Genomic DNA, 14,457 nt, shown 5'->3' on the forward strand with positions numbered 1-14,457 from the left:
GACACTGCACAGAGACCACTTTAATGAGCTGAAGTTGTCTGGGTGCCTATACTGTCCCTTTAAATATGTTCAGATGTACTAACAGCATCAAATACATAAATCAAACAAAAATCCTGTACTTCATACTGATTGATCATCAACAACCTCTAAACTGGAAGCTGGTTTAGGTTTTAAGTGAAAATCTCTGTCTCTTCACTTCTTTCTCAGTTTAAGTATGTTTTGCAAATTATAATTTACGTTTTCATAAATCACATGCTTTAAAAGTTACAAGTTTTAGCTTGGAATATTCTTTTAAGTCAAACACTTGGTCTTTGTTGGATACAGTTGAGAAAAAACCTAACGTGCTACTTTTATTCTACTTCTCATTGTTTCTGGACTATATTTGTGTGTGAAACACAAACCATAAAACCATAATATAACAGAGGCCTACATACCAAGCCTGGACTGTAATGTGCCATCCTCAGTGGAGGCCATGTCATTAAGACGCAGCAGACCTCGACCTCTTTCTACCCAGGATTGAGACACTTTATCAAATACGAACAGCTTGCACTGGATCTATTGGAAGGACCAAATAATAATAATATAGTTTACAGATTTTAAACAGACTTTTTTTTCAAACCTGAACACAGCATATTATGATTTAATTAGCTTTGACTATTCGGGACCAAAACAAACATTTCTTCAAAATGATCACCATCATAAACAAAATGAGAACAGGGTTGACCTCACCTGCAATACATTACTCTCCGACTCTTCCCCAGTTATCACCTCCACTTTCTCAAGTAAGCATCTCTTTGCTGTGGCCTTCGTATAAGCAGCTGCAGATTCCGCCAGTGATTCAGAAATGTTATTAGCTGAAGAGATTTCAGAAAATTAGAAGCATTAATGGTCTGAAAAACTAAAAAACAAACAAAAAACAAAAAAACCTTCAGCCATTCAAAAGATTATTTCCCATATCCCATTGGACTAGTAAATTAATATTTACTAGTTGGCTTGACCAACAAGGGAACTATACTATTAAATGAACAGTCCTCTAAGCACAATGATCACTAGATACACAACTGTAGTGGCTATGATACTAATTGATTCCAGGTGCTGCCCCTAAGTCTGTTGTCAAACTGAGCCTGCCCCTACTCATTACATATGCTTTAGCAAAATCAGTTTGATTAATTTTTGACACCATTATTTGACTAAGTGCATTAGATAACCAGTTAAGACAAATAATTGCTTCAAAATATGATGGATAAAATGGAAGTTTATGGCCATGTTCAAACAACGCTAGGGGATGGATTTCCAAAAATAGGAGTAGCACCAGCAGCCTAATGATCCCATTACCACTGTCAGCATATACACATTGTGATGCTTACATTAACCCTTTAATATCCTTATTCCAGGCTGTGGAATGGCAAGGGTTTGACAAAGTCAAACTTAAAGGGCTAGATTGTTCCATATGGAACACCAACTTTGTTTTGACATGGTTAAAACTACAAATGTGCAAAAGGGATATCTTTACATTTTTCTGGAGTATTTTCCAGTGAAGAATTATCGGATCCAGATTCCAAAATTGCATTTTCCTTGTTGCTGTCTGAATTGGCTTCGGCCTTGGGTGGACTCTACAAATATAGCAAAAAATAAATTCATTAATACACTAGAATCACATGACAGAAAGAAACAAATATCAAGCTGACACAAATACTGCTAGATTAGCTCAATTAGTAAAATTACAAAAATTACAAAAAGGAGTAACCACAAAATCCTAGAGGGGAGAATAGGAAACTGAGCAAGTATCGGATTCAGCCACTTCAGTCAGACTCCTGACGTCTTTACACCATTGGATATAGTGGGCCACAGTCAACTGTACAGCAAAATCTATGGTCAATATGAGATTTGACATTTCTGATAGGTAGGCATCTGTACCTGCAACGTACGATTGATTCTGTGCACAAACCCTCATCTTGTGTTTCACGAATGACACATTCATGCCCATCTCACTTGTAAACTGTAAACATTATTCCTGCACTTGAGATCCTAACTTGCAAATGTGTGTTAAGTGCCATTGCAATCAGAAAAATGTGCATGCTCGCTATAACCCATTAAATATAAATAAAAAACTGCACAGCTAGACTGCTTCATTATTTGGTCTGCAGGTGGAAGTGGGATACTTAAATATTTTATGATTACTACAGTTTTAAAGAAAAACCTTATTAACAATTTCAACTTTAATTGTTTAAGAAAAGGTTAAAATATACAGTGTTTTAGACATAGTAACAAAATGCATGCACAGAAAAGCTCACCAAAACTCTCTCTATCATATTCTGTCCAAAAACAAACTTGTTGCTTGCTGCCTCAGCCTTTTGTGCAGAATTTTCTAGGCTGTAAAGATAAATGGAATAGAAGGTTAAATTACTGCAAATAAAAATAAATGCAAATTTTACACACTATAGACTACTTCAAATCATAGGTGATGTTAAGAGACCACAAAAGTCACCCAGGCCATTTCACCTCACTTAAGTGGCCATGAGTCATGTCCCTGTAACTCTACCATGTAAAGCATTGCAGTTTAGGAAAATTCATGGTTTACATTGCAGGCTTAAATCCTCATCTAGTGGCTGTCATACTGAATGTGACAGAGTAGCTCCCATAGGACAACATTGATTTAATGCTTTCCTTTGGGGAAAGTTAGAAGAGAGTGTCACTTGCCGTGCATAGTATCCCCAATGCTCCTCTAGGAGGAGCGTTAGATTGGACATCAGCAGGTTGACGTTGTGGGAGGTAAAAAGGTAAGCAGCACCAAGGGTGCCTCGGTGCTAGAAAAGGGTAGAACCGTTTTTTAAACAGGAATACTAATTTTAGGAATACATGTTTAGTTCTCCTTTAATAAGCAATACTTATATTGTACTTTTCTCCTCATTAGGCTCGGTTGTCATAGTGGATGTGAGTAATAAAGTTAGAAGTACATAGAAAAATTAGCTACAGCGGGGTCCTCAAACTCTGGCCCCCCAGATGTTGCTGAACTACAACTCCCATGATTCTTTGAATTACATAGATAGCCAGAGAATCATGGGAGTTGTAGTTCAGCAACATCTGGGGGGCCAGAGTTTAAGGACCCCTGATCTACAACATTTAGCAAACAGATACAGCTCAAAGATTTCTACTCACTACTGCAAGTGAAAATTTATCCCTGGCAAGTAGAAATTCACCCCTGCAGTGGCTAACATTTAATTGTATACCATAAGCACCAAAATAACATTAGCGTAATAAAGCAATTTTGGTATATTGATCATGCCACTGCAGTCTCACTGTTCAATTATCTGCCTCCCCTGGCTGTGAGTGACACAGCCTCCATCCACTAAGCTGATGTTGTTTTGGTGCTTAGAATACCCATTTAAAGCTTGGCTAGTAGCATAGGACTACAAATTTTAAGCCCTGGATGTATCTTCAGCCTTTCCACTGAATTAGCAACAATGCTAGGGAAACCATTTAAGAAGGTGGTGGGCACCATGGCAACAAAACTAATACCTAATGCAGTGAATAGGTACTATTGGAAACTTTAATAGCGATGAAATTGCAGACCCCCCCAAAAAAAAAAAAAATAATGGAATTAACTAGTGCTCATTTAAGTTGCACAGAGCAACAGATCCACTATCATTTTTTATCCTATTTAAAGAGCAGATCAAACACTTATGAAGTGTACAGTTGTATCACCAACACATCCCAAAGCAAACCATTTTGCACTCAGACACGACCAATTCAGAAACAGCAGTTTAGAAACACGGTTTACTGTTCCTGATGGTGAAAGGCTATGTTGACATGCCCTCCTACTGCAAGCTCATTTGCCATATAACCAAGCATAGGAAGAAGTAATACAAGGCAGTTGAAATGGGGTTGTGTGTCCTTCCGTCTGGTTGGGCGGCGAAACCCCTATAGCCCCTGGTTGACGCGAATACGTTTTGCGCCTTTCAGCAGATTGGTGACACCGGGTTTGCACCCTATCTTCTGATTGGGCCGCGCCACTCCTTCCTCCCCCTAACACTGATTGGCACGACTTGGTTTGCGCCCTTTCGGCTGATTGGTTGTTGCTTGATCTAGGCGCAAAGTTTGAATTCGCCCGACTAAACCAAGCAACACCAATGAACTACATCCAATCGCCCCGCTTTTTACAGAGCTCCTAGAGGGGACCCAGGGCTATTCATCTGTACCCCCTTCCTGTCTCGGGGCGCCCAGCCCCAAAATTCACCCCCTGTATGCAATGTGTACTCATGTGTGTCCCTGTGTCTGTTAGTATCTCCCAGAACGGGAGATGGTTATCTGATCCCCAACCCCCTCCTGTATGAGATTGTGTTGTGTTGGATGGAGACCACCTAAGGGGGTCTGTGCATAAAAGGCCGTGTGCCCAAATAAACATTGTCAAGGTTGTACCCTGGAACTATGTCCCGTCAAGTTACTGGAGAAATGGATCTGACCTATCCTATCATTACCAGAGGGGGTAACCAACTGGGTTCCCCAGGTCCCGCTACACTGCCAATAGGTGCATTAATGGAAGCAAAAACATCAAAATAACACATGCAATGATGCAGTGGCTGCCCTGCAGATCTGATACAAAGAAACATTATGGCAAAAGGCCTACAAGGTAGCCACAGCTCTAGTAGTGTGCAATTATCGAAGAGTCTCAGAACCTCCATGCAATCCAACACTGAAGATTTGCAAAGATTAGAAGACAGACAGGCAGAGAGAAGTTTCTTCAAACAAAACTAAGGAAATCACTTCATTGTCAACAAATCCGCAAAAGGAATATAAAGGTAACTTGAGTGCTTCAAATTAACCATTGTCATGGTCAATAGTCGGAACACCAGCTATGCGAAAAGAGACACGCGCCTGGATGTGCTGGACACAAGGTCATAAGCAGCAGATATGACAAATGTACAACCTTTAGTGATCTGAATTGATCATAATGTTTAGGTATACAACCTTTAGTTCCACTATCATCATGTAATAACCTTTCTGCACTGAAAGCAGGACAGAGTGTAGAGTTTAAATCTTGATGGGGGGTACGCTTATAAAAGTGTTGTGTCATGATGTCAAGGACAGGTGAAAAAGAGGACCTCCTTCATGGACACCACAAACCGATTTGAATGGAAAACCTGACCTTGCTTATTCAAAGCACAGGATCAATCACCCTATTCATAAGTCTGACAGTCACAAAAAGCCTTTCCCTTTACAAATAGAGACCCTGAGGGATATGCAAATGAAACTGAAAGCATTAATTAAAAGGAGATACGGTGTTTCACTGTGGACCGTATGGCTTCACGTAAACACACGCCAAGTTGAAACAGAACCAGTGAATTGGAATATATGCCTTGGTGAACTTTTCATTTTATTTCCCATAAGGTTCCTAAAGGACATACTATTTTCCAAGTCAATGACTGTTTAATTTGCAAACAGAAATGCCAGCATCACCCTAAAAACAACGGTCGTCAAATTTCAACACTCTTTTTGGCTGGTTCTGGCACATGTTGAACAGGCCACTTATTCAAAGCAGGCAGAGAAGCTACATAGAAATCCCTGCAGCAGAGAAGTTAGGTTGAGTGATCATCTCCAACCTGGAGAGTCCCTTATGATTAGAGCACATTTGAAATGCTAAACGAGTGTTGCAGCAACCACTATTTGTTAGCTCAAATGAATAATTTGTTCACCAATACAAAAATACACACAGAACAATTGGGGGGAGTGGGGATGAAAGTTATATAAAGTTCATAAAAACTTTGCACACAATAAGAAGAATTAGAAGATTACATCACCTTGAACTGATGTACTGGAGGAAGTAGTTTGTCTGTGCTGGAGCATCTGCATTTTGTGGTCCTGTGTTCTCCCCATCAACTGAACTTTTGCCCTCCCCTCCCAACTGCAAAAAGAAAGTGAATTTACAAATATCGGAACACTATTATTTACAATGGGCTGCCTGCATTAGCCGACAAACCTTCCTGAAGTGGACTGTTGCAAACGGAAGAAACAGACGAGGGAAAGTGGTTTGGCATTGGGGGCCCAATTTCATGTTTAAACCCTTTGGAAAAAGGTATTTTAACCTCTGAAGGCAAGAAGGCATCCAAACACTCCTATAACACGAGGATGGGAGTGTTGCTTTAAACAAAACACTATTCTTAATGTTGAGGAAATGGGTGAAAAGTTTGAGTAAGAATAAGTTAGCATGCAACTTCAAAAAAGAAAAAGAGAAAATGTAGGCATTCTTGATGGTCATTCAAGTTTAGGCCTAATTTTTTTTTTTCCCATGGCAAATCAATTGGGATACTTACTTTCACCCTGTCCCGCAGGTTCTGACCAAACACAAAAGACTGCTGTGAATTCTGGTCGCCCTTCTCAGAGCCCTCACTGCCATCTTTAACACTGCAGGACTCTGTTTGATTGTTGGTACCCTAGCAAAAACAAAAAAATAAATTATATTATACAGGTATAGAACATAGACCTACATCGTAAAGGATGACAAATCATTGCATGTGTATTATGGGTGAAAATTACACTCTATAGCATACATTATGCTTACATACAGCCTTAGAGGTAAAAATGTATTCTTATTATTTTTCCCTATTGAATAAAAAACAAAATCCTCTTTCCATACTATTTTCTGCAAGTGAATACTTTTTCCTACAGAAAAGTATTTTGGCCAATATGTCAGAGACCAGTCTACTGAAGTCATGGTTCTACCTGTGTTTGCTTAATATTTTTCTGCATTGTATTTTATCATTTACACCACCAGTGACAAACAAGGATACTAAATAGGCACCTCTGTAACGAACTACAGCATGGCATCATTATAGCCATTGTGCTAAAAGGGCGAAAGCCCTGTCAAAGTTCAGGAGTTTTGTCCATCTGGTCAAAGTTTTGTCCATCTGGTGTTTTATGGTGTACATATTTTGTCCATTTGACTGTTACAGGAAAGACAAATCCAGATGGACCAAAATGGTGTGAAAATGCACATACCAGAATATCAGGCATCTTTGCAAACCCAATTGTGAATGGTCACAATTCTTAAAACCCGGCAGGAATAATTTCAATAAGAAAAGCAAAATCAAAAACATAAAAAAAAAAAATAAAAAAAAAGTGGGCAGTTGACCTCCCTCACGCATTAAACACCAAAATAAAAATAAAAAAGTTGTAAAAAGTATTTCCAGTGTCCTATCAACCTATAAAAACTAAACTGCATCTGCAGCGGTAGCACCACATGGCAAAACCCGGCTAAACAGGGCTAAACAGGGCAAAACAACTACCATTAAAAGACATTTTAAAACATAACAGATGTTAGAATTATTTTAGAAACTTTAAAAAAAAGGTTTTGAAGGTAAATTCAGTCTGCGAAGGTAGCAGTACTATTTAAAAAAAAAAAAAAAAAAAAAAAGTTATTTTAGAAAATTACAACCACCTTGTGGGAAAGCATTGTATTAAAGGAGATCATCAATTCTGAGGTCAACCAAAGAGGTAGATTGGGGGCGGGGGGGCAGTGCAGCGCTGGAAATAAGGTGGGTTTTAACCCCGTCTATGGGGGATAAGCCATCTAAATGATAGTTGAAACACTATAGGGTCAGCAATAAAGGTTTGTGTTCCTGACCCTATAGTGTGCCTTTAAAGGGACACTGTAGGCACCCAGACCACTTCAGATAATTTAATAGTCTGGGTGCTGTTACCCTTTTCCACTTAGTGCTGCAATGTAAAACATTATAATTTACATTGCAGCACTAAGTCTGCCCTCTGTGGCTGTCTACCAGAAAGTGACTAGAGGGCTTCCGGAATACAAACTGACTTTTGGTCCGTTATCTGACCTCCAGCGTCAGATTTCCCCCCATAGGCAAGCATTGAATAATGCTTTTCTATGGGGAGGACTGATGTGCGTGTGCGGCCACTGGCGCACATGTGCATTAGGTCTCCCCCGCCGTCTGACAGCAGGGGGGGGGGGGGGGGGGGGGGGGGTAGCGTGGGAGCAGCCCGACACAGCACTGGATTCAGGTAAGTGGCTGAAGGGTTTTTAACCCCTTTAGACCCGCTGGAGGGGGGGGACCCGAGAGGGAGGGGAGGGACCCATTAACCCTATAGTGCCAGGAATACGGCTTTGTTTTCCTGGCACTACAGGATCCCTTTAAAGTGTCTGAAAGAGTCCTGCTTGGAAATGTATAGAGTTATTTGACTGCTTCTTCCCTTTTCCCCACCACCCCTCTATTGACGACTTCTCATTTGTTCTGTGAATAAAATCAACATTTAGTGGCTTTTCCTAACCAATATTTTTTTTTCCCTCCCATCAATAATTTATTTCCACCTCTTTATTGGACAGGAGACAGTTCACGTCACTGGGCAGACTTTGTGTCCATCAAAATATTGTTCCTCCCCCAACTTCTTATCCATTATCTTACTATTTTTCTGGTACCACAGACAGAACTGTGAACCACAAAACAGTGTGTCCATTGCCTGTTTCGCATGTCTATAATTGGGTTGTCTCAAAGACTACTAGTTTAAAGAAAACTAAACTTTAAAAAGAAATAATAAGATCATTACCTCCCCAACTATTGGACAGCAGTTTGGAACTGTGGGATGGTGCTTGCAGCCTTTGAAAAATATAATTACAATAGCTTTTAGTGGTTATGGCACCATCTGGCAAGCATGCGCCTGGTCCCTTTGCCACGGGCAAAAATAAAAATCAATTAAGGGCATTCAGTTGAAGCTTAGCAGGCAAAAAATACTACAAGAACACATTTTTTGTATTTAATTTGCAAAGAAACCTATAGGACCCAAAGAGTAATTATTAATTTTGCTTACTTTCTCAGCATCCGCTACAATATCACATGAAGCTTGACTGCAAATTGCATCACCCAAGGAGGAGCCACATACTTCGGAGGACACACTGATGCCATTAGTTCCACTGCTAAAACCTGGAGTGGAAAAACGGTGCATACTTAAAACCAAGAGTAATGTTGGGAAGACATTCACATATTTAAACGCAGCACTGTCAAGTCTCCAAACAAGTAATTCATAAAGATGGAATCTTTATTAAATTCCAACCCATTCAAAAGATATACTGAAACAAAGTAGGAATTACTTTGTCCAAGTATTTTCCATTCTAGATTGTAAGCTCTATGAGGAGCAAACGCCATTAAGCCTGGTCATTTCCTCACAACGATCACAAGTGGGGAAAATAAGCTCTTTCGATAGAGGATTCCCTGCAGCCTTCTCAATGCGCCAGAGTAGAGCACTGACATGGGCTTCTGGCAGCTGAAGCACCATGAGCTGAAGAGTGCCAGGAAGAGGATGGCGCACCCCACCATGCCCCAAGCGGCGATATCAAATCAAAACCCAGACAGTGAAAGAACAGCTTTAAATGAAACAGTTACCATCCTCATACGAACATGCCAGTGCAACAAACCCTACCAATTAATATAATTTTTTTTGCTCCAACACACAAAATGATTCCATAGAGTCTATAGAAGACATTTTCCTGCAAGGTTCAGATATATCAACTTGCGTCATCAATTGTAAAATAAGCAAGATACATTAACATTCTTGTGGCAGATATATATATACACACACACGTCTTAGAAAGGAAGTGCTTACAAGATGTTGAAAAATTCTTGGGCTGTGGAGGTTGTAATACTGCTGGACGCAAAACACTACGTTGCAGCTCTTTCGGTTTCTGACTTGGGAGTCCTGAAATGTAAATAAATGAAACATTATATACGGTCTAAAAACAAAAAAAAAAAAACTTTTTCCCCACACATATTATATATATAAAAATGTATTATTTTTATTTTTAACATTAAAGCAGCACCGCCACCACCACTGATAAATGAGTATTTCATAAAGATATGTTCAATTTAGAATTTTTATCACCTGCTCTGTTAATAGCTTGCTAGAGTTCACAGGAGACCAGTGTGTGTTTAAAAGTGCTTATCATTTAGTCATATAATGGAACTTTAACGTAAACATACTGTTCTATAAGAACAGATTTAAAAAAATAAATACAATTTCAAAATAATGATAAAAAAAAACAAAAAAAAAACAGTGTTCAGCCAGGGGAAAAGAGGCTATAGGTCTTCATGGTATTATTAGGGACACCAAGTACCAATAAAGCTTAATATTTGGTGTACACATCATGCCCCAGCAGTCTCACAGCTCAATTCTCTACCATTTAGGAGTTAAATCCCTTTTGTTTCTGTTTATGCAGCCCTGGCCCCACCGGCTATGACAGCATAAACAGAAACAAAAGGGATTTAAACAAAAACAAAAAGTTACTTAACTCCTAAATGGCAGAGAATTGAGCAGAGAGTTTTCAGGGGCATGATGTAAACAATAAAATGGTTTGAGAAAGCTAAAGTTACACAGATTCTTCGACTGTCCCTTGGAAAAAAATTAACCTGTTGATTTCACAAACACCATGAAGACATCAACTCTTGTCGGTACCTAATAAATATTTACAGGTGCAATATAAATTTGAAACTGACAGTTACCATGAACAGCGTTTAAGACTCCAGGTTTAATATGTACATACCTGCACTGGGGGCCTGGCCATGAATTAGAGTTGGGGGTTTTAGTCTGAATCCACCACATTTTTCCTCTGAAACAAAGGAAGCCGATTACTAAATTACAGGACAAAGGTCAGGTAAACTAAAGACATTTCTCCAAAATGCAATTTATTCACATACAAGATTTATAATTATTTTTTAATAATTGGAATTTAAGCCTCCGAGACCTCCTTGAACAGCATGTGGACCCAATTTGTTTTAACAGAAAAATATTATCCATTAGGGTTCAGGCAACTTTAGCAAGTTTTTTATGCAGTGCCACTGCCTTCCTAGGTGTAGAGGAGACCATGTTACATTGGGAAGATGCTAATTCATGTGCTCAGCAGAGTTTATTTTGTCAACTACCTCTTTACAATGAAAGTATGTTTCACAGAGTCTCTGTGGTGTAATTGGGGGTTAAAACAGTGGTTCTCAAACTTTTTAGGTTCAAGGCACCCTTTATATTTCAATATTTTTCCAAGGCGCCCCAAGTCAAAACAGATTTCTAGGTAGTATATGTACAGCACTGCAGCATATAGTGGTTCAGGGGCGGATCCTGAACCTAATCTTGGGAGGGGCACTTATTTAAGGAAACAATCAAGGCACAATAATCACTACAGCACTCTGTAGTGGTTATGGTGCCAGGAGTGCCGTGGTGCCCTCCCAGGGTAAGTAGTCAGTTTGACAACTTACCTAGGATTTGCTGGGATAGGGGCTGTAGTATGGGAAAGGGGTAACAGTGTGTGTGTGCATGCGTGAAGGGTGCAGTGTGTGTTTGTGTGTAAGAGTTGGGCAAGGTGGGTGGAGCAGTGTGTGTGTATTAGGTGGCAATGTGTGCGTGAGGGGTGCAGTGTGTGCGTGTGGAGGGGCGTTATGTGGGGGTAGGAGGGCAGATTAATAAATATACATTTGTATATTTTTTTATTTTAAAAAAAAAAAAAAACACACTATACATTTTCATATCCCCCCTCCCTGCTTACCTTTGCTTAGGAGGGGGGACAGTACGAATCTCTGGTGGTCCGGTGGGGAAGCTCTGGTGAGAGTAACCGCGGCAACGCTCCAAGCTTGCCAGAGGAGATCCCGGCAGAGCTGCAGGTTAGAGCTCCCCCGGGTCCTTTCAGCCTCCCTCCACTGCCGGTTGGCCAACATTACATTGTTTACATCGCTGATCTCCCCTCCAGTCCTGCAAAGCCGGTAGCGGAGAGGGAGGCACAGTTCCTAGTGCTATGATCATAGCACTGGGAAAACCTTTTGCGGCGCCCATGTGTGCCCGATGCGGCGCGAACTGCAGGGTTAAAGTATCTAGTGGGGGAATGTTTGATATGCTCCTCCAATGAGAGGAGACAACAGTATTCTGTTGCTGGCAGTACAGGACCTCAGTGAAGCAGACTGTATGCTGGGAACCCGGCTGCAGCACTCTGGCTCATTACCAATAGAGCGATTACAGTGGCTTACTTCCATCATATCCTCCCAAGGACCAGCTTGGACTGCTTGCATACAGCAGGGCTAAAAGATTCAATACTGGCTGCCCAGCACACAGTGTCATGTCCAGAATGATAGGAATTCCTCAACCCTCAGATCATTCAAACAAGAAATAAAAACAGTTTTAAAAAAAAAAAAAAAAAAAAAATGAATGTTTTCAGGCCTGCTAAATCATGAGCAATTACGACACAATATCTAACCGCCCAAAATTACATCACAGGACCACAAACGTTTCAAAATATATATTTTTTTTTAATATAGTTACTTGGGATGCATCTCACCTGGCTCTGAATCAGAATTACCAGTAGAAGGCTGGCAAAAACTGGATGGCATAAATACATTGTTCTTCGTTACTGAAAGCAATAGGGAAACCATCAATTAAAACAAGGAGAAATTATTTTAATGCAAATCATTGAAGTTTTCTTTTGCACTGTACAGTGTCAAATTGCAACGCAAGTATTTGTCCACGGGATGCCGCTACTAAAGATTACCACACTGCTGCCGTCAAGAAGACAGTTTTTTTGATTACCTTAATAGCCTCTCCATCACAACCACCAGTTGGAACATTGCAATGGTTACATGAGGGACAGTGTTGCAAGTAAAATCAAATGATAGTTGCAGGGCTCACTTAATAAAATGAATGTTCCGACACATGAGAGAAAGGTCTTGATGAACTAGTGGAGTGTTCCTCTAAAGCAGGGGTCCTTAAACTACGGCCCGCAGGCCGAATCCAGCCCGCCAAGGTCCTGAACCCGGCCCAAGACCTCAGGGCCACCTGATGGGCCCTGTATCTTCAGGGGCCCGGTCAGCGCTGCGGCCGTGCAATAGAGCGACCGGGCCTCTTTAAAAAATTTCAGCTGCAAAGTACTGCTGGGAAGAAGTGTCCAACACTTCCTTCCAGCTCCCTCCGCCCCGGAGGGTAGAGAGGAGAGACAGGCCGCGGGAGGCACACCGACTCCCATCAGCCACAGCTACTCACCTGCAAAAAAGGTAAGCAAAATTAGCCATGTATGTCAGTGTGTGCGTGTGTATGTCAACGTATCTGCACGTATGTCCTTATGCGTGTGCGTGTGTGCAGTGTGCATAGGAATTCGTTCACATTTTTTTTTTTTATAGTCCGGCCCCCAGTGTCTGAGGGACCTTGAACTGGCCCCCTGTTTAAAAAGTTTGAGGACCCCTGCTCTAAAGTGAATATGTTCTGACTGGACATGAACTCTTCATAGACTAGCTACATTAGTATTGTTAGTACTCAGAGTGACATCTACAGATATGGAAAAAAGCGCCCGATTGCGCTGTCCCTCTGCTACAATCAGGAATCCAACGACTTGGTGCCGCTGAAGGGATGAGAACATCAGCTGTTGCAATCAACCTATCATTAGCGTCACATGCAGAAAAGGAGTCAAAAAAGGTACGTAACAAAACTGGTTTCAATCTCACTTATTTTAAGAAAGATTTTAAGTTTACCAGACTGAGAAGGCGGGAACTGTGAAAAGGATGAGGTACGTTCTCGTTTGACTGGGGGGCAGTAGCTTCCATCTTCTCTGTCAGAATCTGCAAAGGAAGAGAAAAATAATGTGATGACAGGTTCAGAGGCAAACTGGATATGTAATCAGCAGTGTGTGGGTATGCCTGAGTTTCAGTTTGTAATAACACTTTTGTTATTTCACCAATGTCTGAATGCCCACAGTCCAGATTATGAAAAAGAATTCAATACCACAAGGCAGTGGTTGCCAATCATTCTGGAATCAAGACACACTTCAATAAGCGAACATTATTAAGGCACAACAACTGTTTTTTTTTCTTTTTACCATCAGCAGCAGGTTGTAAACATCACATTTTCTCAATACACTTGCCCTACTAAAGAGATATATACATTTTTCAAGCTAAAATTACTGGATTTTAAGCACTGCATTACAGTATTACAGCAAATGAGTCAATTTGCCAAAGGCACACGAATCTGTATTCCTAACAAAATAGTTTTACTTGCCTTTTTCCAGCACCGAGTCTCCCTCTGCACTGTTTGCCTCCTGCGAAGTAATGGAGGAGTCACAGACGTCCAATCCAATGCTCCCCATAGAGCATTCAAACATCCCCATAAGAAAGCATTGAATCAATGCTTTGCAATGGGGGGTTCTGCGTCATGTGACCAAGTTTTACTCTGTCAGTGTCACAGAAGCACCTCTTGTGGCTGTCACACTAACATCCACTAGAGGTGGACTTAAACCTACAATGTAAACATTGCTTTTTCTAAAGACAGTCTGGATGACTATATAGTTTCCCTTTAACGTAGTTTGTAGCGCACTTGTTGAGAACCACTGCCATAGTAGTCACTTGTATTACAATATGTAGACGTTGCCCAAAATGTACCAATTAGAAATGTAAGCCAGCAAATACAGCTAAAATCTCCACAATTACA

General features: G+C 40.6%; 1 protein-coding gene across 2 annotated transcripts in view; it reads right to left on the reverse strand.

Annotated features, from left to right (window-relative positions):
* The window catches only part of RANBP3 (RAN binding protein 3), a 38,688-nt gene that overhangs the window by 5,512 nt on the left and 18,719 nt on the right, over positions 1-14,457 (reverse strand). Inside the window, exons 4-14 of one of the 2 annotated variants that reach the window (XM_063455839.1) lie at positions 13,506-13,592; positions 12,323-12,394; positions 10,547-10,612; positions 9,613-9,705; positions 8,821-8,933; positions 6,312-6,431; positions 5,799-5,902; positions 2,295-2,373; positions 1,514-1,613; positions 730-854; positions 435-555 (exon numbers count right to left, since the gene is read on the reverse strand). In XM_063455839.1, the coding sequence (XP_063311909.1) occupies positions 435-555; positions 730-854; positions 1,514-1,613; positions 2,295-2,373; positions 5,799-5,902; positions 6,312-6,431; positions 8,821-8,933; positions 9,613-9,705; positions 10,547-10,612; positions 12,323-12,394; positions 13,506-13,592 (1,080 nt within the window). The remainder of the gene's footprint in view (positions 1-434; positions 556-729; positions 855-1,513; positions 1,614-2,294; positions 2,374-5,798; positions 5,903-6,311; positions 6,432-8,820; positions 8,934-9,612; positions 9,706-10,546; positions 10,613-12,322; positions 12,395-13,505; positions 13,593-14,457) is intronic. The other variant, XM_063455840.1, reaches the window with a different exon arrangement.

The sequence above is a fragment of the Pelobates fuscus genome, chromosome 5 (assembly GCF_036172605.1).
Source record: "Pelobates fuscus isolate aPelFus1 chromosome 5, aPelFus1.pri, whole genome shotgun sequence".
NCBI lineage: Eukaryota > Metazoa > Chordata > Amphibia > Anura > Pelobatidae > Pelobates > Pelobates fuscus.